Source organism: Acipenser ruthenus, chromosome 42 (genome assembly GCF_902713425.1).
Source record: "Acipenser ruthenus chromosome 42, fAciRut3.2 maternal haplotype, whole genome shotgun sequence".
NCBI classification, from domain to species: Eukaryota; Metazoa; Chordata; class Actinopteri; order Acipenseriformes; family Acipenseridae; genus Acipenser; species Acipenser ruthenus.
Window position 1 is genome coordinate 10,198,143 of NC_081230.1, and position 27,524 is coordinate 10,225,666.

Sequence of the window (27,524 nt, forward strand, 5' to 3'; positions counted from 1 at the left end):
ACCACACTGCCTCCAGCCTGCACACTGAAGACAAGACCACACTGCCTCCATCCTGCACACTGAAGACAAGACCACACTGCCTCCAGCCTGCACACTAAAGACAAGACCACACTGCCTCCAGCCTGCACACTGAAGACAAGACCACACTGCCTCCAGCCTGCGCACTGAAGACAAGACCACACTGCCTCCAGCCTGCACACTGAAGACAAGACCACACTGCCTCCAGCCTGCGCACTGAAGACAAGACCACACTGCCTCCAGCCTGCACACTGAAGACAAGACCACACTGCCTCCAGCCTGCGCACTGAAGACAAGACCACACTGCCTCCAGCCTGCGCACTGAAGACAAGACCACACTGCCTCCAGCCTGCACACTGAAGACAAGACCACACTGCCTCCAGCCTGCACACTGAAGACAAGACCACACTGCCTCCAGCCTGCACACTGAAGACAAGACCACACTGCCTCCAGCCTGCACACTGAAGACAAGACCACACTGCCTCCAGCCTGCGCACTGAAGACAAGACCACACTGCCTCCAGCCTGCGCACTGAAGACAAGACCACACTGCCTCCCACTCCCCTGGTGTACCAAAGAACGGGTGTGTATATAGACAGGAAGGCTCTGATTGAGATATTGGCTAGGTGGGGACTCTATTTTGGGGGTGCTGGTAGCCGGAGCGCCCCCCTGCTTGGTGATAGACGCAGCAGATCCAGGGCTCCCCTGTGGGTCACAGTTCAGACAGCAGTGACCTTGTGACCCAGAGGTGAGGCTGCCCCCCCCCCCCCCCCCCCAGAGCTCCTGACACCCTGAGGTTATTAGTGAACAGTAATGACCTCTTCATTGCCAAAGTTACCCCTGGGGTGGGGGGGGGGTGTCTGGGGAAGCCAGGTGCGAGTGGCACTCTCACACTGCGCACATTCCTTAAGGGTTGACCTGGATTTCTTTACAAACTGCTGCACGTTTTGTTGTGGAGCAACAAAAAAACTTTTTTAGAGCTCTCTCACTTCTCCTTGCTGTCGCCTCCCTCCCTCCCTCCTGCGTGTGCTGCTTGTTTAGAGCTTCAATTCAGCTGCGATGGTTTGAAGATGAAGACATTTGCAAAAATGCGCAAAGCACAGGAGGCAGCGACAGCAGGGAGAAGGCTGGTAAAATTGGCAGGTGCTCTCGCGCACTTTCACGAACCCCAGCTTATTTTAATGATCAAAACTGCGGCTGATCGAAACGCTGCCGTCCTTGAACTCTGTCTCTGTGGTGTAGCAGTAGCTTTGGATGGTGCAGATCCAGCGAGAAGAAGAACTGATACTGTCCCAGGATATGGAGTTATGCAGTAACAGGGTCAGGCAGACAGATGTTCCCCGCTTTGCAAAGCCTGTGCTTTTACAAGAATACACTTCAGCCTGGTCAGTCTGCTGTCTGTTTGTTTGAAGTGGCTTTGAAATAAAGTGCCATGCTCTGCACAATACGCGCAGGGTTGGGTAACAATAACGCATTAAAGCCACTTCAAGACTATTAACAACCGACCTGAGTGACAAAGGGCCATGGACAGCGGATAAATGGCTCAGGGACCCAATTAACCTCTCCGGGGCTCTCTGTGGTATAGAAAGGAGGCCAGCGACAGATTACACAGACCCCCAACTCCCAGCAAACAAAAAAAAACAAACCATACACTCTTTTATAGTCCTGACCCAATAAAAGGGTTGTTTCCTGGACGGTCACGAACCATAAACCTTTAAAAAAAAAAAAAAAAAAAAAAAAGTCTTTAAAACAGGAGAGAGAGGAGTGAGAGTTCTTAAAGAAATGTTTGGGAGATGTAAACAACGCAGCAAAAAAAAAAAAAAAAACGCAACATGCTGTCAATTTTATGGGTAATAAAATTTCAAAGGAACTAAAGTCTATTAATACCCAGGGAAAAATGTTGGCAGTGTGTTCTGGAATCCAGTCCCTTCTATCTCTGTTTCCCTTTCTCACGCTCTCCCCCCAACCCCCCCCCCCCCTGCTGCTGGACAGAGTGACTCAAACCTTCAGGACCCAGGAGCCATGTGGAGGGGACTCCAGCCTTTTCAGGTACCTGCACCCCTGCTCTACCGCAGCATGCTTAGGCTTCAGGTACCTGCTCCCCTGCTCTACCGCAGCATGCTGAGGCTTCAGGTACCCGCTCCCCTGCTCTACCGCAGCATGCTGAGGCTTCAGATACCCGCACCCCTGCTCTACCAGAGCATGCTGAGGCTTCAGGTACCCACGCCCCTGCTCTACCGCAGCATGCTGAGGCTTCAGGTACCCGCACCCCTGCTCTACCAGAGCATGCTGAGGCTTCAGGTACCCACGCCCCTGCTCTACCGCAGCATGCTGAGGCTTCAGGTACCCGCACCCCTGCTCTACCCGAGCATGCTGAGGCTTCAGGTACCCACGCCCCTGCTCTACCGCAGCAGCTGAGGCTTCAGGTACCCACGCCCCTGCTCTACCGCAGCATGCTTAGGCTTCAGGTACCTGCGCCCCTGCTCTACCGCAGCATGCTGAGGCTTCAGGTACCCGCACCCCTGCTCTACCAGAGCATGCTGAGGCTTCAGGTACCTGCTCCCCTGCTCTACCGCAGCATGCTGAGGCTTCAGGTACCCACGCCCCTGCTCTACCGCAGCATGCTGAGGCTTCAGGTACCCGCACCCCTGCTCTACCAGAGCATGCTGAGGCTTCAGGTACCCACGCCCCTGCTCTACCGCAGCATGCTGAGGCTTCAGGTACCCGCACCCCTGCTCTACCCGAGCATGCTGAGGCTTCAGGTACCCACGCCCCTGCTCTACCGCAGCAGCTGAGGCTTCAGGTACCCACGCCCCTGCTCTACCGCAGCATGCTTAGGCTTCAGGTACCTGCGCCCCTGCTCTACCGCAGCATGCTGAGGCTTCAGGTACCCGCGCCCCTGCTCTACCAGAGCATGCTGAGGCTTCAGGTACCCGCACCCCTGCTCTACCAGAGCATGCTGAGGCTTCAGGTACCCGCACCCCTGCTCTACCAGAGCATGCTGAGGCTTCAGGTACCCGCACCCCTGCTCTACCAGAGCATGCTGAGGCTTCAGGTACCTGCTCCCCTGCTCTACCGCAGCATGCTGAGGCTTCAGATACCCGCTCCCCTGCTCTACCGCAGCATGCTGAGGCTTCAGGTACCCGCACCCCTGCTCTACCGCAGCATGCTGAGGCTTCAGGTACCCGCTCCCCTGCTCTACCAGAGCATGCTGAGGCTTCAGGTACCCGCGCCCCTGCTCTACCGCAGCATGCTGAGTCTTCAGGTACCCGCACCCCTGCTCTACCAGAGCATGCTGAGGCTTCAGGTACTCGCGCCCCTGCTCTACCAGAGCATGCTGAGGCTTCAGGTACCCGCGCCCCTGCTCTACCAGAGCATGCTGAGGCTTCAGGTACCCGCGCCCCTGCTCTACCAGAGCATGCTGAGGCTTCAGGTACCCGCGCCCCTGCTCTACCAGAGCATGCTGAGGCTTCAGGTACCCGCGCCCCTGCTCTACCGCAGCATGCTGAGGCTTCAGGTACCCGCGCCCCTGCTCTACCGCAGCATGCTGAGGCTTCAGGTACCCGCTCCCCTGCTCTACCAGAGCACGCTGAGGCTTCAGGTACCCGCACCCCTGCTCTACCAGAGCATGCTGAGGCTTCAGGTACCCGCTCCCCTGCTCTACCGCAGCACACTGAGGCTTCAGGTACCCGCGCCCCTGCTCTACTGCAGCATGCTGAGGCTTCAGGTACCCGCACCCCTGCTCTACCAGAGCATGCTGAGGCTTCAGGTACCCGCACCCCTGCTCTACTGCAGCATGCTGAGGCTTCAGGTACCCGCACCCCTGCTCTACCAGAGCATGCTGAGGCTTCAGGTACCCGCACCCCTGCTCTACCAGAGCATGCTGAGGCTTCAGGTACCCGTGCCCCTGCTCTACCAGAGCATGCTGAGGCTTCAGGTACCCGCGCCCCTGCTCTACCAGAGCACGCTGAGGCTTCAGGTTCAGAGACAAAAACCTGGGCTCCCCAGTACAATACTTCCGTCAGAGGAACTAGAAACCAGGAATGCAATTCTCACCCCCCCCCCCCCCCCCCCAACCCCCACCACCCATCAAAGATCCACCCACAGACTCTTTAAAGAGGAATACCACGGGCTCCTGTGAATTCGGGAAGCTAGTAAAAAAAATAAAAAATAAAAAAACTTCAGGTTCTCAGTTCTGGCACTGAAGAAATCCCACGAGGAGCTCCTGTCCATAGAACAGGACTCTGAGAAGCTGAGCACCGCGAGAGCTGACTCTGAGTTACACAATAAAAGTCTCACCCAGCTGAGGCACTGCTTTTACTATCATGGGGAGGTGGGTTTTACTGCCCTGGAGGAGGCATAGAGGCACACAGAGGTGAACTGGCATGGAGGTCATATATTAGTCCCAGCTCTCTTTATATATAAAAAGATTTTCAAAAGTAATCTCTGTACACACATCCCTCATTTCCTTACCGTGTGCACGATGAGATCTCACAAGTCGTGATGTTTTCACAGCACTACGGGTGTGTGACGCTTGCAGATCATTTCAACCTTATTTTAAACCCTGTAGTGATAAACGCTTTCAACAAATGCACCTGCAAACTAACCAGCACCCAAAGGGGCTGTGCGTCTCGGATCCTTCCGTTCACTATACTGAAAATGAAATGGGGTTTATTAACTGCTAAGGACAGCTCACCGTCAATGCATTTAGTTGTTTTGTTTTTTTTTATACTGTGCAGAACGTGGCCTCTTTTACAAGGTATTAAGCAGGGAAATTATTGTACTGAATACATGCATGCTTGTTTAATTGAAATGGCTGTGAACGGAGGGTGACTTGGGCGGCTCTGTCCTAGAAAGTGAACTGCAGCAACACTGATGGAAATGCATCACATTCCACGACGTTTCGATGCTATCTGCTTTTCTTTTAGCACCGTTCTGGAGTATGTGTTCCACGGTACGCCACTTCCAGACAAACTGCCCACTCCAGAGTGCCGTGACGTGGTCAGAATACCCCCAGTGGAAAAGCAGGTCCTTAGTGTTTTAAAAGGACGGTGAACTGCAACCGAGAATCCAGCGACCACCGGGCTACAAATCTTGAAGAGACACCCTGGGACCCCTGAGCAGTCTACATGTGGAGGAAGCTACAGGTGCATGAAGGGTACAGGATACAGGGGGAGGCCATCCGGGTCAAAAAACGAGTGGGGTGGGGCTCGATTAGGGCGCTGTTTGAACATTGAGCACTAGGCGGCGCTCTGTCTTGAAAGCTTTTCAAAATGATTCGCACCCCTGGTTCAATAGCAGCTGGTTTCATCAGGCAGTACCGCTGAACACTTTTATACAGAGAGTAACGCACACAGTGTGGACTTTCAACCACTGAAGGGGGTTGCTTACTAGAAACCTCCTTCTGCATAGATTGGAGCGCACTACACTACCCGGGCTGCCCATCCAGTTCATTCAGTATAAGCACTACTGCATACGTGTGCTTCCCCATGCCTGCCCATAGTAAAAGCACAGCACTGTGTAATAAAGCACAGCTGAAGCATGGTAAAGCAGAGGCAAGCATTGAGAAGGAAGTGTGAGGTATGGTAAAGCATGTTTATAAAAATGACAATAACAGCGTAAACTATCATAAATAAGTACTATATCAGTGGGGTGAGAAGAAAACTGCAAAACAATAACGTGTTGAACTTTTATAAGAGGCAGAGCAAGCCCGAGGCCCCATGCAGGCACGGTGACTCCGCATATTTCAGCACAAGGCGCTGCAGTTCTGCACCCTGCTAGAGCAGAGAGGAGCCGCGCACCGTGCCGGCCGGCCCCACGCTTGAGCGGTGAACAGAGCTGGAGAAATAAACCCGTCCGAACTCCACGCACTTCATCCCGGGATTTACAGCCTGCCTGCCCGCCCGCCTGTCCGCAGCTGGGTCTGGCTGCTGATTAATGCATCAAATCGCTGGCAACTGTTGTACAGCGGCCAGCGCGCATTCATTACGAGTGCTGCACGCTCTGCCACGCATGTGTGGGGTGCAAAGACATTGTATACAAACAAGCCGACAGAAGTGCTGAATAATGCAGAAGGCGGCTGGCAGCTGGCATGCTTCCGTGCGCGCATTGTGAGGCTGCTGATGGCAACGGTACAACATGAACAATGCAACATGGTTAGCGGGAGAGTCCAACGCGTCAGCCCAGCGCAAGCTATAACACGTTAGATGCAGTAAGCACGTTACACCTAGACATTTGTATTGCAAAGCAGTTTAAATTCAACGAATCCTCAAGCTTACAGCTTTGTCAAAGGACGCTGCTGCTTTCGTGACAGCACTGAGTGTAAAGCGAGTAATACATTCACGCAGGGTTTATTTATGCATTCAAATGGGAAGACACGCAGCCCAGCGGAGGAGCGGTTACTATAGCGAGAGGTTCTGCAGCACAACCCTGCCGTTGTTCTCTCTTGCAATGGATTAGTTTAGGTTAGCCTCGTGGTTTAACCTCGCTGTGGGGCCGCACTCCGTCAGTCCCGCAGTGTCTTGCTGACGTTTCTATAAAATGCCTGTATTTTTTATTGTTATCGACAACATTATGGTGTTATTTATCCATGTTATATGCATGTTGCCTGTCCACACACGCACACGCACACGCACACGCATTAAGTTTCCGTATTGAGGTTTAAAAGCTACACTTTAATGATGGGAGCAACACGTCAAAACTCAGCAACAAAATATCCGAAACACACACGACACAGCAGCCAGAACGAAGGCAAGTCCGCAAGCTGTACGATGATATGAACTGAAACCGCTCCATATATTTAACACACCGTGCAGCAGAGTCAGTGACAGCCCAGTCTGAGGAATAAACAAACCGGTAAGTATCTCTGTTTCCCTGCAGCGCCGCTCGTTTCCAACAAGACAGGGATAAACAATGAAACAACGAAGGAAAAATACGCGCACCGGCAAACATGAAAGACCCAAAACAGAAGAACTGCATGAATATGCACTGGAGAGGAGAGGAGAGGAGAGGAGGGGGCGGGGAATGCGTGAAATACACAGCTGCAGAATGCAAGAAAACACTAATTAAACCATGTGTATAGACAGAGGAGCTGCATTCTTAATATTAGAAAACCGATCACATCAAATCAAGCAGCGACTCGAGAACTTGGGAAGCGGTTATATGGTTCAGGTATAACAGGGTATTTAATTACAAAGTATTGCATAATGTAATAATGTGTGTATAGATAGATAGATAGATAGATAGATAGATAGATAGATAGATAGATAGATAGATAGGTAGGTAGATAGATAGATAGATAGATAGATAGATAGATAGACACACTGACTGACACACTGGCACATGCATTGGGTGACAGCGTCTGTCTGACAGGACGTGTACAGCACATGATCCCAAAGGCACGTATTAATAGAAGCGTAAAAAGAATCAAAGTATTGCAAAGTAAATCGCACGACCGGTTTAATTGTTATTTGAACGGTTTATCAATTTGCAATTATGCCTTTACCATTTTTTTCATAATAATAATAATAATAATAATAATAATAATAATAATAATAATAATAATAATAATAATAATAATAATAATGATAATGATAATAATGCATGCAGACAGCGACAGAAGCAGGTACACTCTTTAGCTAGAATGCAATCCAACAATGTGAACAGAACTTGCGCACGCAGCATGATGACACGCCGAGCCGGTGCACTCACGTTCTGAAGCCATGGTGATGACGGTCTCGGTGGTGGCGTGGTACTCGTCCTCTTCCATCAAGTCCTCTTGCAAGGACGCGTCCCCCTGGAAGTCCTGGTGGTCCAGAAGTTGCTGGAGCGGAGGGGCCTTGGGCAGCAGCTGGTTGGCCACTTCCCGGCTGATGTTGGGCGCTTGCTTGAGCCTCAGTTTGCTCAGGATCTGGGACTTGATGGTTTCCAGCCTCAGCACTTTGCTGTGCTCCCTCCACATGCACGCCGGGCACTCCTGGGCAGCGGGCTCCTCGGCATCGACCAGCAGCCCGTCCGCTGCCGTGGATCCCTCTCTCCGCGGCGGCACGGGTAGGTCCTGCGGCTGGGGTAAGCTCGGCTCGTCGCTCTCTGACAATCCCAGTGAGATAAGCAGCGTCAAACACAGGACAAAGTTAGACTTGGGCATGGTGAGCCGAATAATATCCGAATCTGATTTACTTTACAAAAACACACACAAAAAAAAAAAAAAACCCAAGGGAATCAGCCACTCCCTACCTGCGCTCGCGTGCCTATTATTATGCTAATAATAGTGATAACAATACAATAATGAATAATGATGATAGCACTGAAAAAAAAAAAAAAAAAAAACTCTTTCAAATAATAACAACAGCAGCAAAGTTTTCTCTTCTCGTTGCTTTTTTTTCGTTTTGCTTTTCTGGGGTTTATAAAATAGATCAAATTTGAATAAAATAAAATAAAACCTCTCTCTCTCGCTATCTCTCTCTCTTTCTCTGTATATATGTATAAAAAGAGATCTGGTTGGAGGTGTGTGTGAATGGAAAGTGGTTGCAGGCGATGCTTTAGAAGTGCTCCTCTTTTTATATCGCAGCTGCTCAGTGTCGTACGGAAACTCCATTGGCTGCACAGCAACAAAAGACTCCTGTAAAGAGCCGTCACCGAGTCAAGGGAGAGCGGAGAGGGAGAGAGGGAGAGGGAGAGGGAAAGCGGAGAGGGAGAGGGAGAGGGAGAGGGAGAGGGGAGACAGAGAGGGGAGAGGGGAGAGGGAGACAGAGAGGGAGAGAGGGAGACAGAGAGGGAGAGAGGGAGACAGAGAGGGAGAGGGGAGAGGGAGAGGGAGAGGGAGAGGGAGACGGAGAGGGGAGAGGGAGAGGGGAGAGAGAGAGGGGAGAGGGAGAGGGAGAGGGGAGAGGGAGAGGGGAGAGGGAGAGGGAGACGGAGAGGGAGAGGGGAGGGAGACGGAGAGCAGAGAGGGAGAGAGAGAGGGAGAGTGGGGGAGAGGGAGAGGGAGAGGGAGACAGAGAGGGAGAGGGAGACAGAGAGGGGAGAGGGGAGAAGGGGAGAGGGAGAGGGAGAGGGGAGAGGGAGAGAGGAGAGGGAGAGGGCAGAGGGAGACAGAGAGGGGAGAGAGGGAGACAGAGAGGGGAGAGAGAGAGAGGAGGGAGGGAGAGGGGAGAGGGGAGAAAGGGAGAGGGGGAGAGGGGAGAAAGGGAGAGGGGAGGGAAGGGAGAGGGGAGGGAGAGGGGAGAAAGGGAGAGGGGAGGGAAGGGAGAGGGGAGGGAGAGGGGAGAAAGGGAGAGGGGGAGAGGGGAGAAAGGGAGAGGGGAGGGAGAGGGGAGAAAGGGAGAGGGAGATTTCTCACCTCTATTAAAAAAACAAAAATGATAATTTAGTGTGTAAAACTTTGAGAAAATCAAATACGTATTTATTTATTTAGTAAATGTCAACAGAAGACGTTACGTTGCAATATTTTACAGGCATATTAAGGTATCTTAATCCTATTACATTATTGGTCAAAAGTATTTGTGTATATATTTGTAAAATCATGTCCAAAAGGCAGACTCTACGATTATATCAACTCTTCTGGTTTGACATAAATGCTTCTAAAATAAATAAATAAATAAATAAATAATAATAATAATAATAATAATAATAATAAAACGAAATATACCTTGTCAGGATAAACACGTTTATTTTAAACATATACATTTGGTGTAGATTTATTTAAAACAAAGCATATAAAATACTTCCTGTAGAAAGAAGCCAACAAAAACAACAAACTGCAAAGCCGCAAAAAAAAAGGGTCAGAGTCTCGATTGATTCGGAGCCCGCATTGCTGTTCTGAACCGCTGACCTTTCCCGTGTCGAATGCTGTAAACGTGTGTTTCTCAACCGCGGCCTGTTTCTCCTCATTTGATACAGTATTTATGTGCGGGGCTCTTCACGGCTTGACCTCGGGCTGCAAGCATACACCACTCTCACATCTGCGCCACGCTTGTCTTAAAAATGTAGCTGACAAATCATTTGAGTTAAATCGCGTTTTGTTTTCGTTTGCTCCTTGTGCCTGGAACTACTTATCCCGCCGACCTCTGGACCGAGTGTCGCCACCTTTGGAGCGGGTGAAGCCGGTACAGCTGGTGGGCAATTACGGTTCGGAGCAATGATTGCCAACGGGGTCTTTCGAAACAGGAAATTCAACGCAGTGCAAATAACTCCCAACAGGCACTAAAGACAAGTGGGTTTTAATGGCAGGTTTGAGTGCAGGGCACGTCCAGATCTATGCAATGAAATGTGATATTGCAATAATGGTGACGTCAATACCCTGTAGGATTCCCCTGCGATTGAGCGGGTTGATCCAGCGAGTTTTACCCTTTAACTGTGGGTCGTTCCCTGTCGTGAAACTCACTGCTGTCTGAAACAGTACGTCCAATATTTTGGGAATACGACTTCTATTGCATAGCATTTTCATTCATTCCAGGTTTTACTACGAGCTTGAAGATTCACTGTAGATTCACTCTCCCTGTGCAGCAGGTATTAGGGACCCCACATCCTGACCCCCCCACACTGTAGATTCACTCTCCCTGTGTAGCAGGTATTAGGGACCCCACATCCTGACCCCCCCACACTGTAGATTCACTCTCCCTGTGCAGCAGGTATTAGGGACCCCACATCCTGACCCCCCCACACTGTAGATTCACTCTCCCTGTGCAGCCGGTATTAGGGACCCCACATCCTGACCCCCCCACACTGTAGATTCACTCTCCCTGTGCAGCAGGTATTAGGGACCCCACATCCTGATACCCCCACACTGTAGATTCACTCTCCCTGTGTAGCAGGTATTAGGGACCCCACATCCTGACACCCCACACTGTAGATTCACTCTCCCTGTGCAGCAGGTATCAGGGACCCCACATCCTGACCCCCCCACACTGTAGATTCACTCTCCCTGTGCAGCAGGTATTAGGGACCCCACATCCTGACACCCCCACACTGTAGATTCACTCTCCCTGTGCAGCAGGTATTAGGGACCCCACATCCTGACACCCCCACACTGTAGATTCACTCTCCCTGTGCAGCAGGTATTAGGGACCCCACATCCTGACACCCCCACACTGTAGATTCACTCTCCCTGTGTAGCAGGTATTAGGGACCCCACATCCTGACACCCCCACACTGTAGATTCACTCTCCCTGTGCAGCAGGTATCAGGGACCCCACATCCTGACCCCCCCACACTGTAGATTCACTCTCCCTGTGCAGCAGGTATTAGGACCCCACATCCTGACACCCCCACACTGTAGATTCACTCTCTCTGTGTAGCAGGTATTAGGACCCCACATCCTGACACCCCACACTGTAGATTCACTCTCCCTGTGCAGCAGGTATTAGGGACCCCACATCCTGACACCCTCACACTGTAGATTCACTCTCTCTGTGTAGCAGGTATTAGGGACCCCACATCCTGACACCCCCACACTGTAGATTCACTCTCCCTGTGTAGCAGGTATTAGGGACCCCACATCCTGACACCCCCACACTGTAGATTCACTCTCTCTGTGTAGCAGGTATTAGGACCCCACATCCTGACACCCCACACTGTAGATTCACTCTCCCTGTGCAGCAGGTATTAGGGTCGCACAGAGAGATTCCTGGTGCGTTAAGTGAATGTACAGATTGGTTGAAAGCTTGGACCTCACCACAGTGAAAGAGTTTGACCAGCGGAAATAAAGAAGGGTTGAATTAGAGCAGATTGCCATGGAAAGCCAAAGCAGCTCGAGATGACACGGAAGTCAAACCTCCGGCAGTCGGCATGTTGGGGCGCTGGTGCCCCCTGCAGGTGGTGCTCTGAAAGAGTATCTAGCGCGTCCCACAACGTTATCCGAATCGCCGAGACAAATATTCGAATATTCGAACTGAAAAACGACAACGTTCGTAATCGTTCAAATAGATCGTCCAAAAAAAGATACCGTGCAAATGAACCCAGTGCATGAATGAAACGAATAGCACGCGTTCTAGTGCACAGAAGCGCGCTCCTGTCCTTTCTTTAATAGAGTCAAAAGCTGACTTGCTTGAATGGAATTTGCGATTCTGGATCATCTATTCGTGGGAGCTGTGCCGCCCACAGAAATGTTCTGTCCTGGGACAAGTTTATAAGTCAGCGCCCCTCCCCACTGAGACGAGATTATTTCAAAGTCTTTGCTGCGGTTATTCATTTTAAAAGCTTGCGCACAACAACCGGCACATTGTTGGACCCAAGGGATGCATTTCCCCACGGGGGGGGGGGGGCATTTTTCTCACATTACGCTTGTGTTACATTCGTTTTTCCTCTCAGCTGTAAAGCTGGATCATTTGACACGTCACCTCAGACAGGGGTCGGACTCTGAATGCAGCGAGCCACTGGTGGCGAGTGACGCAGCCCATCCTACAGAGAGGAGATGAACATGTCATACAACCTTAACCGGGAGGTAGCCCCTCAGATGAACTGTCCTACCCCGTCCGCAGCCTATTACGAGGGGTATGAGCGCCCCCGTGTGGTAACATTGTTAATAAAACTACAGACGCAGCGGCTGCTTTTTTTTTTTGACAGACCCACGGAAAGCGATGGGAAAAGCGACGGTAAATTAGAAAGCAGGCTATACAATGCGCATGCGCAGTTCAAAACGATAACAGAATTAGCATCGTCATCGATATCGTTATTATTGTGCTGACGACATCAACGTGCTTTTAGTTGGGTTCATTTTTTCCCCCTGTAAAATAAGGTTTTAAAGCAAACGCTCGCTTTTTTTTTTTTTTTTTTAGTTCATTGAAAACATTTTTTTTTTGTACAGAGAGCAAACTGGGGTTTTAAAAAAAATAGTAAATATAAAAAGTATTATTTTTGTTCGTTTGTTTGTTTTACCAACATATATCTAAAAATAATAACTAACCCGTGGAGCTAATTGCTATGGCAACTGTCCTGTAAAAGTGACTTCACAAGGATGCGCCGGAGCCGGAAAAGCCTTACCAATGAAACCCCTCTATTCACGCAGCGGCGGCGTTCCAAATGACGTAGCTTCCGGCGTCGCTCTCTCTGTGTGTGTTTTTTTTTCTTTAATTCTCCCCCCTCTCAGTGATGGCGGCTTCGTTTCCCTGTCCTTCTTCAGAGAACGGAAAATGGTATTTCACAAGGGAGCAGCTCGAGAATAGCCCGTCCCGCCGTGCGGGTTTAGACCCAGACAAGGAGCTTTCTTACCGCCAGCAGGCTGCGAACCTCCTTCAAGACATGGGGCAGCGACTCAATGTGTATCTTTTCTTGTGGCCGGGGAGCCGGTTTAGCGGCGCGGAGACAGCGAGGCGGCGTTTTAAAGACTGTCTTGGTAACTCCCTCTCTGTCTACGAGGCCGGGCTGGGGTTTATAAAGGTTAATAAAGGTGTCATTCGCCCCCCTTGGCCTCTCTGACAGCCGAGCATCTTGCGAGACCGGCTGGGTTTCCTGCGGGGTCGCCGCCGCGGCGCTGGTTGCTAAGGCCTCTGTTGCGCCGAGCTTAATCTGAGGCCGTAGCCGGGCCTGGTGGGAGTTTCGCGTCGTGTTCAATAAATACTTTGTTTTATCGGCGGCCAGACACGTAAAGGATTCAAATAAGTGGATCTGTACCAGTTTTTATATCTGAATAAGGGTTTTTTATTTTGTGTATTTATATTTAACGCGGTTAAACTGGGCTTGTGTCGTGTTTTGTAGTCGTGTGGTGCCGGTGGTTAGATTGTAAATCTTACCCAAAAACTGTGAGAAGAATTTATTATTACTCCCCTGACAGACAGGCGTTGGTTTTGTAGTTTTTTAAACGATGGGTTTAGTAATGTAAAGCACACTTTATAATTTAAGACGCTCTGTTTAAAATACAGTGAAGACGTAGCATATAGTAATATCACCATCAAGTTCAGTTTTGCGGTTTATTTTCTTATGTCCGCTGAATGGTGTTTGGGAGGCATACCTGCATTCATATATCTCGTTGCTATCAATGTGTTAGTTGTACGTGGATTTGTAGTTGAGCGATCTCTAGTAATGTTTCGCAGTGCTGTACTTGGCTATCTGATGCACTAGTAGTGTAGTTAACACGTTACACAGTGGAGATCGCAGTGTGCGCTATGCACATGTTATTGGTATTATATTATATTAGGTTACTTATTGACGTCGCATATTTCTGCCAGTGTTAGGTGGTTTGTGTTTTATTTACGCCTATTGTTAAGAGATTAGGGGAACATGTATTCATTTGCTCCTTGATAAATGTGTGCTTTTTAAATTCAGTGCTTATCGCGTTAAGTGATTTTGTGTGTGCCCGGAGGTTGCAAAACCATGCTTTTTTTGTTTTGTTTTTAAATTGTAGTTTTTTTTTTTATTCTAGTCACTGAGCTCCTTGGTATTTTGCAGTTGTCAGAATGTAAGATCATGTGTTTTTGCAAATAGACAAAGTTCCCAAAAAGATAAGCTTTTGCTTAAGAGCATAAAGGCAGAATGGAAATTACAATTCTAAAATACAAGGATGGAAATGGGAGTCCCATTTGATCCGTTCCGGGTTTTGCTATGAATTTAATAACCCTGAGCTTGTTACCTAAACACTGCGGCTGATCAAGCTCATAGTAAAACCTGGAATGAGTGAAATGGCAATGCAATAGGAGTCTTTATTTCCATCACCTGAAGTATAGCATAGCTGAATAAGGTGTATAATTGTGATTACAATCAGTTTTATTTTTGGAGGACTTGAATGAAAGGGGCAATTAATGCAAAAGGCACTGGAACTTAAAACCAAGTGGTACTAATTGTTGTGTTAGGGTATGGGAAGAAGTGAAAGAAACACCTGTTTGTTTTCTCATTAGGTGACCGTGGCTTGTGGTTTCCTGGGTGGCACTAAGGGGGGTGTGCAGTAAGCTCTCTCTCTCAGAATGGTGACTAATCACAGGGTTATCTTTGTTTCATGATCTAAATCTTAGGCAAAACAGTACACCACGCTGGAGCGTTTATAGTAAACTGTGAGATCGTGGAATGACAGTCCAAGGTACGAAGGGGAGGTTTATAATCTTTACAGGAGACTGGGTTTCATGATGGATGCATTGAGGAGGATGGCAGTGTGTGGCTCTTTCACAGTGTGCAGGGTAATTGGATACACATAATTCTACCATGACAGTAATATACAGAGTGATAGATTGTGATTGATAATGTGCTTCTGGATTTTAGTCAAACACACACATGGACTGTATCAGAAAGCATGCAGCATGAATGGCATTTCCACCCTTTTAATTCTGTCCAAAAAATAAATAAAAACCCCCACATTACAGGAGGCTGTGTGGTCGAGTGGTTAAAGAAACGGGCTTGTAACCAGAAGGTCCCCGGTTCAAATCCCACCTCAACCACTGACTCATTGTGTGACCCTGAGCAAGTCACTTCACCTCCTTGTGCTCCGTCTTTCGGGTGAGACGTAATTGTAAGTGACTCTGCAGCTGATGCATAGTTCACACACCCTAGTCTCTGTAAGTCGCCTTGGATAAAGGCGTCTGCTAAATAAACAAATAATAATTTTTACCTTGAATGTCCTTTTAGTCTTCCCCCCCCTCTCCTCTCAATACACATACACATCTGCCTTCCAGTCCAGAACATGACACTAACTCTCCACTGTGCCACCTAAAAGTGTCAGGAATTATAATTTGGGGGATTTGGGTATTTTGGATTATATTGCTGTATAGGAGTTGGTGTGTGTTTATGCCTTTTTAAAAGGTGTTGTTACAAAAAGTATTGCAGGTACTATTTTAACATGTAGTGTATCTGTAAATATAAAGGCATAAAAGCTGTTTTCTACATGTTCACTTTATAATGCACGACAATGGGCCCTCTGTACCGTGTAGATTGTAAAGCTGAGCTGATCTTTCAGAACAAGAGGACAGTTCTGTTTTATACTTTCAAAACCTTTTTATTTTTTATTTAGATTACATCATTTTTTTTCCCATTACAAATCCACACACGTGTTTAATTTATTTGAATTCTGGATACCATCAGACAGAGAGACAGTCCCTCTCATCGCCTCTCACACTTCCAGTAATACGGTGATCCTTTTACTTCTAAAGCTGTTTGTTGTGTCCCCTGCCTGTGTTCAGTTTTACATTGAATATGTGGTGGGTGTTTCTGCTGTACGTTTGTATAGATTAGCCTTCAGAGAGCCTTTATTGGAACGCTGTCTTTGCTCTGAATGTGTCGGTTCATACCTGCCTTCGTCAGCTCCGTTTGGGATTAAACTATAACGTTGATTGTCAAGTTTGTGTTGTACCGTTTTCCTTAAGCACATCTCTCCAGTTCCCAGCTAACAATTAACACAGCCATTGTTTATATGCAACGATTCTACATGGTCCAGTCCTTCACCAGATTCCACAGGAACGTAAGTACAAACAGCCGTTCTGCTCGTGTGTTACACTGCAAACCTCCAGGTAGTTGTTAGGATCACATCTGTGCAGTGTTGCTGTGTGCGAGTCATTTCTAGCATGCATCCAAATTGAGGGACTTTAAAGGGTTATTTTTTTTTGTTTCTCAAGGGTAGGGTGTGCAGGCATGGAAACGCAATTGCATAGCAGTTTCATCCATTCCAGGGTGTAATAGAAGCTAGATTAACCACAGTGTGTGTGTGACAATCTCCGGGTGCGTCTTATTAAACTCCTAGTAAAACCAGGAAGGGATCAAACTGCTGTGCAGCGGGAGTCTCGTTTCCGTCCCTGGCAGTGAACAGTCCACTCGCTGTTCCTTTTGTTCCTGCACAGATTGTTAGTTTTAATGAATGGTGTTTTTACTGATTGATCGGTTCATTGCATTGTGTTTCGCCCCCCAGGTTATCGCCCCAGCCACTCTGTTCTTGGCTGCCAAGGTGGAGGAGCAGCCGCGCAAGCTGGAGCATGTTATAAAGGTGGCCCATGCGTGTCTCAACCCCCAGGATCCATCTCCGGACACCAAGAGCGATGTTAGTAGCGTCTGGTACTACTTACCTACTCATTCGTTTCCCTTTTCTGATATTCTCCGAAATATTACAGGGGAAGGGGGGAGAAAAACAAAGGATAAAAAAAAAGACGCAGTATTGCATTTATTTATAAATGGAGGAGGTTATATATATATATTAGCAATATTAACATCAGTGAGGAGTAAATGCAATACATCAGTACGTCTGGGGTCCCTGTAGCAGTTCACAGTGCTTTCCTCACTGCCTCTTCAGTATGTTCCTAATCCCCCAATCATAGTCATGCCTGGTTGGGACACACATTCGCAACGGCTGATTATCGTCTAATAATGATCCCGTTAGAATGCATAAATAATCGAAAGGTAAGGTTACTATTGTCTGATGTCTGTGTCCAGATCACACATGTTGTTAAAAGCTTTACTAATTTATTTGAGTGTCTGTTTTCAACAGGGCGCGAAATTCCTAGGCCACCAAGCCCAAACGGCTTATTAACCCCTAAACGCTAAAACCCCTTCTGCCCCATAGACCTAACGGAGACGACGTCCTCATGGGTCAGCAATCCCATAAGTAAACCCCCTCTTTCTGCAGTGCAGTGCAATGCTGTGCAGAGCCATGCTGTGCAAACTGCGGGAGATTTTGCTGAATTTCATGCCCTGTTCTAGACCCCAGGTGATGTTGTGTGCAATGTGCAGGCTTTGTATAAAAAAACAGAGAAGAAAATGCCTCCTAGTGAGTAACCTGCCTGTCCTCTCAACCTCAGGCTTACCTGCAACAAGCCCAAGACCTGGTCATTCTTGAGAGCATAATACTGCAGACCCTGGGTAAGTTGTGGACCCGGAGAGGCTCTCCTGACACTGACTCCCAGACCGAGGCAGTCTGCTTGCACACAGACTGCTCAGAATAACCTCATGCACTCTTGTCCACAGCAGAGAGAGAGAGAAGGAAAAAGCCTTTCCGACGATGTGATCATGCAATGTTGTCATCACACCCCCCCATCCCCTTTTTTATGGGTTGATAAAAAAAAAGTGTCCCACTAGATTGTAAACAGGTCTTTTTTATTTTTATTTGTGTGTGTGTGTGTGTGTGCATGGAGATGTTTTTTAACTTAAGTTGCATTGTGCTGGTGGTGATTTAGGCTGTGACTGTGTGGCTCGTGTAATCTACCTCTTTAATGTATGGATTTGGGGAGAGGGGTGGTATAGTGGAGGTGCCGTACGTCTGACACACTCCCGTTGTTCCGCGTCTTCACAAGGGCGTCAACACTTCACAGTTAAAACGTCAGACAGGTTTTCAACCTTTTAGAATTGAACCTAAACGTTTAGCCTCTGTCAGATATGTAGGTGTTGGCCTTGGTGCTGATGTACTGTGCAAGCGTATTTAATTCTGAAGTGCGGTGCATGCAAATACAGCAGTGTGCAGGTTGAAGTGGAAGGTCCCTTTTTGGAAAGCAGCAGCGCCTTGTTAAACCGCAGTCTAAAACCCCAGCAGTACTAGCAGCTGTCCCGTCAGACCGCTTATTCTTTATTTCAAAAGGAAAGCCTGTCTGCTGTTCAGTGCTGTTACATCGATCTTGTCCAGTCCACACAAGACTTTTATTTGTTATTTAAATTTTTTTCTTTTTTTTTTTTTTTAGTATGTGCACAAACTCCCAAGATCACAAACCTTCTGAGTGGACTGTGTTTTGTTGGCCCAAATCTGAAAGCCCCCTCTGCCCCCCCCCCCCCCAACATGTTGCTTAACGTTTGGGACTTGAATTCTGGTCCAGGTGTGCAGGACTGGGAGGGTCGTGGGTTAATCGTGGTTTCGTTTTCTTCCCTGTTGCAGCTTTTGAGATTACCATCGATCATCCACACACACACGTTGTCAAGTGTACCCAGCTAGTCAGGGGTAAGGGAATCTGCCTTTTCATACTTTTGTATTGTTAAATAAACCAGTGCATTTTTTTTTTTTGTTCACATTGCAAATCTACATAACTGTCAGAATCATTTATTTATTCATTTATTTATTCTTATCATTTGATAATTCTAAGTAATGATTCTAGGATATTTTTTGTATCGCTTAAGCACACTGTAAAAGCAGGTCTCTCTCCAGTTTAAAAACGGTCCTTGTGAATGCAGATCACGGTCGCAATGCTGCTGGCACCTTATAGCTGAGCTGCTGATGGCTCTATCTTGGGAATCGCTTGCTACTTTTTGCACAGCGTAGAACTTGAACATGTGAAAATATTTCTGCTGACCAATATTTATTTGTTTTTTTTGTTTAGCGAGCAAAGATTTGGCTCAGACGTCCTATTTTATGGCTACCAACAGGTATGTAAATGATGTTCAGTGAGTATCGTGAGAGAAATGATTTATACGGGATTAACCCCTGAAGGGACACAAGGAATCCAGCGCTGGCTGTTCAAACGTTTTCTTCTTGAAACACATTCGAGAGCGACTCGAGCATCACGAGGAGGAGACGGAGCGTTCGGACGACCGGATCCAACCCCTCAGTGCATTTTAAACCCTGTTTCATGCAAAACCTCATTGCAAAGATAAGAAAGTCAGCATTGTTATTATTTGTGAGACACATGTCCCTTGTGCCTCAAAGTGTTAAATATTATTATTATTATTATTATTATTATTATTATTATTATTATTATTATTATTATTTCCTTGTTTTAATTAGATTGTTTAACTAAAAACCAGAATGGTTTGTTTCTCAAGAAATTCATTTGAATAAAACAAAGTGAAAACGCAAGCAGCAAGGGGAATGACAAACACTATTTATAAGAAATAAAAAATCCTGAGATACAAATCTAACACACGCACACCGGTCACCCTTACTCTGAGCCTCTCTGATAACCTTTTGTGTGGCTTTAAGCCTAAATAAAGGCTTACCTGTGTTTTTTTTTTTTTTTCCTTTTCTCTTGAATTCAACACTACCCAGTCTGCACTTGACCACGTTCTCCCTCCAGTACAGTCCTCCCATAGTGGCCTGCGTGTGCATCCACCTGGCATGCAAGTGGTCAAACTGGGAGATCCCGGTGTCGGCCGATGAGAAGCACTGGTGGGAGTATGTGGATCCCACTGTGACTCTGGAGCTGCTGGACGGTAAGTTCATACGGGACGGGGGCTTGCTTTCATATTTGCAACGTTAGATTTTGTTTACTTTCCTGACCTCTTAGACTTTTAAAATGTAACATATTGGGGAATTCAATCAAAGAAGCCAGTCATTAGAGAGTCGGTGCTTTTATGAGATGCACAACATTAATGTAGATGAGTCTGCTGGTGCGAAATGCTTGTGTATGTGGAAGAGACTTTGAATAATTCTCTGTGTGTGTGCGTTTGCGTTTCAGAGCTCACCCAGGACTTCCTGCAGATTCTTGAGAAGACTCCGAACCGGTTAAAGCGGATCCGGAACTGGAAGGTAACCTCGATGGTGAACACATTTTAACAACTTCTGACTGGAGCGCTTTTACTGGGGGTTCAAACGATGATAATGGAACGCGGTGCTGCACCCAGAGAGTGGCTGCTTTCTTCAAGACTGAGCTTTAGAAAGGGGCTTTCTGTATGCCTGCAGTATATATATATATATTAATACAGTACATATAAATACAATATATAGTGTGTGTGTGTGTATGTATATGTGTGTGTGTATATATTATAAAGAACCCTAAAATATATAGGCTTAGACTTAGACTATTGGCACTAACCCTAAACTACCTGCACTTGGTGGTAATCTGAGCTTGCATGAACACCCCCAGGTGTTTTATGGAACTGGCATCTGATCCTTGCAAGAGTGTGCGTGCGTGCGTGTGCGTGTGCTTGTGAGTGCGTGTGTGCGTGTGCGCGTGTGCGTGTGCGTGTGTTTTGTTGTTTTTCTCCCACGTTTGCAATGCATCTGATATTTTTCATTTCAGGCCGGGCAGACGACCAAGAAATCGAAGCTGCAGGAAGGCGGTGGGGATCAGACGGACACTTTGATGAGCATGATCTCGATGGCTTCCTCAGAGATGGCGCTGGCAGGGCTGATGAGCATGTCTGCGGCCACGCCCCCCTCCTCCACCACGCCCCCGGAGCCCTCGGGGGACCAGCCCCTCCGCGCGACGGAGGGACCCCAGCAATACTGGCAAGCCCAGAGTAAGCTGGTCCCCCAGGTACACAGAACTGCTGGCGGCGAGCAGCCTGGGGTAACTGACCAGGGGCTGGGGGGTGCGGACGTCGACATGGGGTTCCCCTCTCTCCAGAAATGGCAGGCCGCCCCTGCGAAAGTGTCTCTGAGCGAGTACCGGGCGAAGCACGCCGAGGAGCTGGCTGCCCAGAAACGCAAGCTGGAGTGCAGGGAGGCCAGCCGGAAAGAGCAGTACGCCACGGCCACCCAGCAGAAGAGAGACCGGCCTCCTCCTTCTCAGCGGCAGAGGGAGAGCGTGGAAAACCCTTCCCCCATCGTCTTGAAAATCCCCATCGGGAATTCCGAGAAGCCGGAGAAGGGGTCCCTGAAGATGCGCATCCCGATGGGAGGCTCCGGGGAGAAGGCAGGGAGCGCTGGCTCGGGCTCGGGGCGTCCCGAGGAGATCAAAGTGAGGATCCGAGTCCCCGCGGTGGCAGCGGAGAGGCAGAGCTCGTCGGACGAAGGGAGCGGCAAGAGCAAAGACAAGCACCGAGAGCACTCGTCAAACCACCGGCACCACCTCCACTCGCACAAGAACCCCCGCGCGTCCACAGGCAGCAAGAGATCGAGTGACTCCTCCTCCTCCTCCAGTCACAGCACCCCTCAAAGCGGGGCCTCGTCCCGCAAGCGCCCCCACTTTGACGAGTCCGTCGCCGCGATGCCCCACAACCACCAGCCAAAAGCTGGCCAAAAGTCTTCCAGAAGCTACCAGCCGCCCCTTCCTCCTCTACCCCCCTCCTCCTCCTCCTCCTCCTCCTCCTCCTCCACCAGCCAGCAGTTCGGTTTCTTGGACCTGCCTTTCATGCAGCAGCAGCCCGCTGGCGGCTCGGGGAAGGTGCCATCGTCGGACGCCAACGGGCACGGCGCCAACAGCCAGCCCAACGACTACCAGGACACCTTCGACATGTTGAACTCCTTGCTGAGCGCCCAGGGGGTGCAGCCCGCTCCCCCTCCACAGTTTGACTACGTGCCCTCCCCTTACGGGGAGTACAGATACCCCGGGCTGCCCCTGAGAGCCAATCAGGGCAACCGGGGCGGCTCCCGACCCCCTCCCCTGCCTGCAGATCCCCCTCCCCCTCTCCCACCTCTCCCAAAATGAAGGGGGTGGGGGGGTGGGGGCGGGGGAGAGAAACTAGAAATATACTACTGAGTGTGTGGGACACTTTCTAAAGGAAATATGCACCTGCTAATGGAAATTGGGGTGGAGTCCTAGGCAAGGTAACAGCAGACTTGGTTCCAGACTTTTTAATGCCTGTTAGGCCACTGCCCGCCCTCTCTCTCGCTCTCTCTGTTGCGTGTTTCAGGGGTAACTTGACAGCAGAGTAATGTACCACTAATATGTTTTTATTATTTTTTATTTTTTTTGGGATGGGGGGGGGGGGGGGCTGTCCCCTTCAGTGTATCAAGAAAGATAATGGGGGGGGAGATGTTAAAGTGTGTGTTGTATATGTTATGTAATTCAGATCTGTAATATTGGTTATATTTTGCTTTCCTTTTCTTTGTGTTTTATTTTTGAATGTCAAAGAAGATGATGATGATGATGATGATGATGATGAAGGTGGCTGCGATACGTTTATGCACGAGTTGGGAAAATCAAATATTTTTTATTTCCAGAGTTGTATTATATTTGTAAAGCACTGGCGACATTTCATTTGATTTAGATTCATTCATTTTTAGAAAAGTGTTTATTAGGTTTTTGTCTTTTTTTTTTTTTTTAAAGGTATAGTGAATACTTTAAAATGCCTCTAGCGATTTTTGATTTTGAATTAGCCAGGCATGTTTTTAATGTCAGCACTGGAGGTTTTACTAGCGGCTCTGTGTTTTAATTTTTTCGTTATTTTAAAAACGGCATTTTGAGACGTCAGCAGTGATTTCTAACACTCCCGTTGCAAACAGGGATGGAAATAACACTCCCACTGCACAGCAGCTTGACTCATTCCCGGTTCTACTGTGAGTTTAATAAGACTCACCTGAGCTTGTTAGCTATACACACTGTGGTTAATCAAGCTCGAATTAACACCTGGAATGGATGAAACTGCTGTGCAACTGGAGTCTTATTTTAATCCCTGCAAAGCCATCTGAGCAGAGCTGGAAACTCCACCAGCCCTGGGTTTCAGAACAGCCCTGAATTAAGTCCTCATGTTATTGAAGCGAGCAGGAGCTGTGAGTTTAAGTAAATGGTTTGTCTCTGCAGACTCTGTTCAGAGCAGGTTTAGCAGGGGTCTGATTGGTCCAGTTCAAGCTCTGGTGTGCAGTAAAACCTGGGCTGGCTCAGTGTGCTCTGCAATGGGAGTCTCTTTCCTTTTCCAGTAAGAGAAGCATTTACGCTGCTCTTAACTTCTGCGCCACCTGTGCTAGTCGGCTGCCTGATGTGTTGTTATGTGGGCATATAACTTCATCGTACAGATACTTGAATATTTATTACCCTTGAGTAAGTGCGTTGCGTTTTGTACTTATTCATTCTCGTTTCTAATCTTGCTCCCGGCATCCCTTATTCAAACTCCTAATCGTTTCAGTATTAACCTCTTGGTGTACAGTCTTGGGTAAGCTTTGCTTGGGGTGCAGTTGCGTTACACACGGCTGTGCGAGTGAGATCTTCCTTGCTGTGTGTGTGTTATTTTTTTTCACATGTGTTCTGGCACAGTGGAAAGGCTCCAGTGCCCCACGCCAGTGCGGTGTGTAAGAATCCCTCCTGGAGCAGGAGATCTGTGTTGGTGGTTCGGCTGTGCAATGTCAGTGTTTTAAAACTGGTTTAAGAATGTTCTCCGCCTCAGAGGTGCTTGCAAACAATGTGACTCTTTCGCTGAAGGCAAGGTGCAGCCCAGCATTGAAGGCGCAGCTGCTTTCTATTCATTGTGATTTGGATGCGTCTCAGACTGGGTACAGAGCGGTTCAGGAATCACTGGACTGACATGCAACGAGCACAGGGGTTCTCATAGGAGTCACAGTGAGGCTCTGGGGGAGGGATACTACAACAATACTACACTGTCTTGCTTTTAATTGTGATTTTGTGTTTTTTTTTTAATCGACACTTTAGATTCAGTGTCATTTTTTTTTTTTGATGTTGGTCACACAGGTCAAGGCTGCTTCAGTGGGGCCCTGAGCTTCGTCAGGTTGGCACGCAGCTGGTTGGTTCATACCCAGTGCAGACTTTGTGCCCTGAGTTTCTAGAGGTGGTCAAGTGACTTCAGCAACCTGGTATAATTGTTAGGGGCGGGTTCAAATGAACAGATTCCCAGGCAAGTTAAATCCAGCAGCAGCCGTTTGGAGGTGAAATGGGCGTTTTCTCGTTGGCATTTTATTTTAGTGAGCAGCGTGATCCTGCAGGATTTAAAAACAAAACAAAAAACATGAGCGGGCGGGGGGGGGGGTATTTTTACTTTTTGTATAAAAAAAAGAATGTGAATTGCAGCATAAAAAATAAACAAAAAAAAAAGCTTTTTAGTTTTAATTTTTTCAAATGACAGTCATTGTTTTAAATGGTTGTTTAGTCTGACCAGCCCGACACTGAAGTCATTTCAAATAGAGAATCATAGTGCCCTTGATTAAAATAATAATAATAATAATAATAATAATAATAATAATAAAAACAAAGACAAGTGTTCACTTGTTTTATTCTGGATATCATTGGTATAGTCGCTGGGTGTGATCTGGGACCATGACAGTAACATGCCGGTATTTCACTGGGGTCCTACCGCCGTGTGTCAATATTCAGGTTATAAAGGGTTTAGGTAAAATAACATTTAAAAATGTCTATCGAGGTCCAAGCTACAGCTAGTCTCAGTACACTGATCGTATCAGGAATATGTTTTTGACAAATGTACTTTGAAAAGTGTGTTTAAAATATATATATATATATATACACAATAAAAATAAGGCGTTGAGCGGGAGTTACGCTTCGTGTATTTTTTTTAATTCTGGGTTCTTCAGTGCTGTTAGGTAATGTCTTTCTGTTGTATATATTATTTTATAAACATGCTAGTTTTAACGTGGTGTTTGCGTAATCTAGTATAGCTGTTTGATTTGAATCGTTTTCAGCAGTTGTTCATTTTGCCGGCTGCAGACACGGTTCTTTGAGAGCTGGTTTGGAGGTGGCGTTGCTCTGCGCTCGTTTCCCGTGAGAGGGTTGAGTGGCGTTGAGCGGATTCATCGTCTTGAACTCTCTTTTGAGGCGAGCGCCCGTGGGGTTCAAGGGGTGCATTTCCCATTGGAAGCAATGGAAGAAGCGGCCGCTTGGGTTTGTACTGACCGCTGCGCTCTCCACAGAGGCCAAGAAGGGTGACAGTTCAAGCAGCTGTTTCTGCAGTTGTGTCGGTTACACGGGGAAACTTAGTCCAGTTACACGTCACTGCTCCTCGCCTAAATGCACTTTTTAAAATTGTTTTGTTAAAATAAAAACAAAAATGTGCAAGTGAAATGTTTCCCAAGTGTGAAGGCATGGCGCTGTCGAATTGGATGATATATACTGCAATGTGAACCGTGTTTCAGCTACAGAATCTGAGTGTTGTGTTTCAAAAGAAAATGTGTGTAACAAGATCATAGCAACACTTTACATTGTAAAGTCTATTTATGTACAGAATTATTATTATTATTATTATTATTATTATTATTTGTGTGTTATCAGATTGGATTCAGGTATTGTATGGTAAAGTAAACCGATAAAGTTCTGTTCAGGTAAGCGGGGAGAGTGATTTTAAAAGCGGTTCTTTATTTTACTGCCGCTCGCTGTGCTTTAGGGAGATTGGAGGAAGGGGAGGATGATGATGATGATGATGATGATTTTGGCAGACTCGAATCTCCTCGTTTGATTGGCTGGAACACGCCACACTCACTCACACCAGCATTCAGATCAGCGCCCTCATAACACAGCCTGTACGGAAAGCGCAGAATTACTGAGAGACACGGAATAAATACAATGACAAACATTTCAACCCAAGAGACGGTTGTCATTGAATTTATTAAGTTTATTTTAATTCAGCCCTTTTGAATGTTTAATAGTTATGGGTAATTTACTGAAAATATACTTTGATAAAGTTATGGTATTGAATGAATATATATATATATATATTGGTGTTTAGCAACTTGAGATTAAAACTACAAACTTTTTTTTTTTTGGACAGGTTTTGTAAATGCCGTAACTTTTTTTTATAATTTGTATTTAGAAATCCTAAACACGTAATCAATTGACAAACGTTTCCGCTAGAAGCCCCTTTCTGTGTCTTCGACTCCATGATCCATTCACACTGCTGTCTTGTTAAACGCGCAGGTCTGTATCGGGTCTGTTTACTCAAAATGCAACTTCACAATCCTTGTAATTTCATGTTATTATCCCGTAATATGGAAGATGACAAATATTCAAAAATGATACCCGTCTCACCTTTCTTATATAGCATTAGGATAGTGTTTTTAATCCAAGAGCCATGAAATGTAAGGAAGTTTGGGCTTGCTTTAGTGAACTGGGTTGAGATTTCATTTCATTTCAATCTGCTATTTTGTTCCTCTCCGTGGTCTGTATATTATTATTATTATTATTCTTTGTAGTTGATTTGACATGTCTTTTCTTGTAATGTATTATAATGGAGGGGGTGAACGCGTTCCCGTGTTGTAGGTTTTTAGTGGTACCACATGAACTCTCAGGTTTGGAATTCGCTTGTTTCGGGGAATTCTTGTAATACGTGTACAAATAAAATCAACGTTTACATTACACAGTACGTTTGTGGTTTTTAAAAAGCGCTTTCTCTCCACTCTCCTTTCTTTCTTTCTCGCGGGACTTTGTTTTAATGAAATGGTTTCTTTTGAGCTCAAACGTATATAAATGAAAAAAAAAAGGATTGATTTGGTTCTTCACTTGCTAGGTACCGAGTCCAATGTGACTTCAAGAATTGAAACGGTCATGCTTTTGTCTGGCGCCTCGGCTGTGCTTTTAATAAAATAAAAAAGGGTCAAATTATACACACGAGGGCATGTATATATTGGCTATTAATATACAGATAATAATGTAATCACAATGTACGATCAGTGACCGAGCGTTCTGTTGTAATTAAAAATATATAGAAATGACTTCAAGAAAAATGTAGAGGCGAATTGATTGATTTATTTATTAAATACACGAGTTTACAGCAATGCAGCTAGTGCAAACTGTGCCATGTGTCGCTGTTGGATGGGAAATGGAGTCGGAACGATATTTAAACCCACAAAGACGTTATTCGCATTGCATTGCAAACCAACAAAAAAAACTACATACAGGAAACCATGCAACAAAAATATTGCAAGGAAAACATGGACAGGCAGAAGGGGCGGAGCTTTCGGAATTAGAAGTCAAGCTCTCCCAAAACCAGACTGGCTTTATTCTCCGACCAATCCGTGTCACGGTCCTTTTGTTTGACACGCCTGCAGACCAATCAAGT

The 27,524-nt window shown here is 47.0% G+C and overlaps 2 protein-coding genes across 3 annotated transcripts in view; one reads left to right on the forward strand and one right to left on the reverse strand.

The window, feature by feature from the left end:
• The window catches only part of LOC117967070 (growth/differentiation factor 11-like), an 18,637-nt gene extending 10,032 nt beyond the window's left edge, over nucleotides 1-8,605 (reverse strand). Inside the window, exon 1 of the mRNA XM_059011587.1 lies at nucleotides 7,728-8,605. Within this exon, the coding sequence (XP_058867570.1) occupies nucleotides 7,728-8,163 (436 nt within the window). The 5' untranslated portion in view covers nucleotides 8,164-8,605. The remainder of the gene's footprint in view (nucleotides 1-7,727) is intronic.
• A 4,363-nt stretch (nucleotides 8,606-12,968) lies between these two features.
• On the forward strand, nucleotides 12,969-24,993 carry LOC117962261 (cyclin-T1-like). 2 transcript variants are annotated; one of them, XM_034919026.2, is made up of 9 exons: nucleotides 12,969-13,276; nucleotides 16,317-16,398; nucleotides 16,843-16,971; nucleotides 17,726-17,786; nucleotides 18,790-18,852; nucleotides 19,229-19,274; nucleotides 19,894-20,057; nucleotides 20,303-20,385; nucleotides 20,867-24,993. In XM_034919026.2, the coding sequence occupies exons 1-9, from the start codon at nucleotides 13,107-13,109 to the stop codon at nucleotides 22,214-22,216; spliced, it is 2,148 nt and encodes a 715-aa protein (XP_034774917.2). In that variant the 5' UTR covers nucleotides 12,969-13,106; the 3' UTR covers nucleotides 22,217-24,993. The 2 variants fall into 2 exon arrangements, with proteins under 2 accessions (XP_034774917.2, XP_034774918.2); XM_034919027.2 differs by having other exon boundaries at nucleotides 12,970-13,276; nucleotides 20,303-20,373.
• Nucleotides 24,994-27,524: the final 2,531 nt, after the last annotated feature.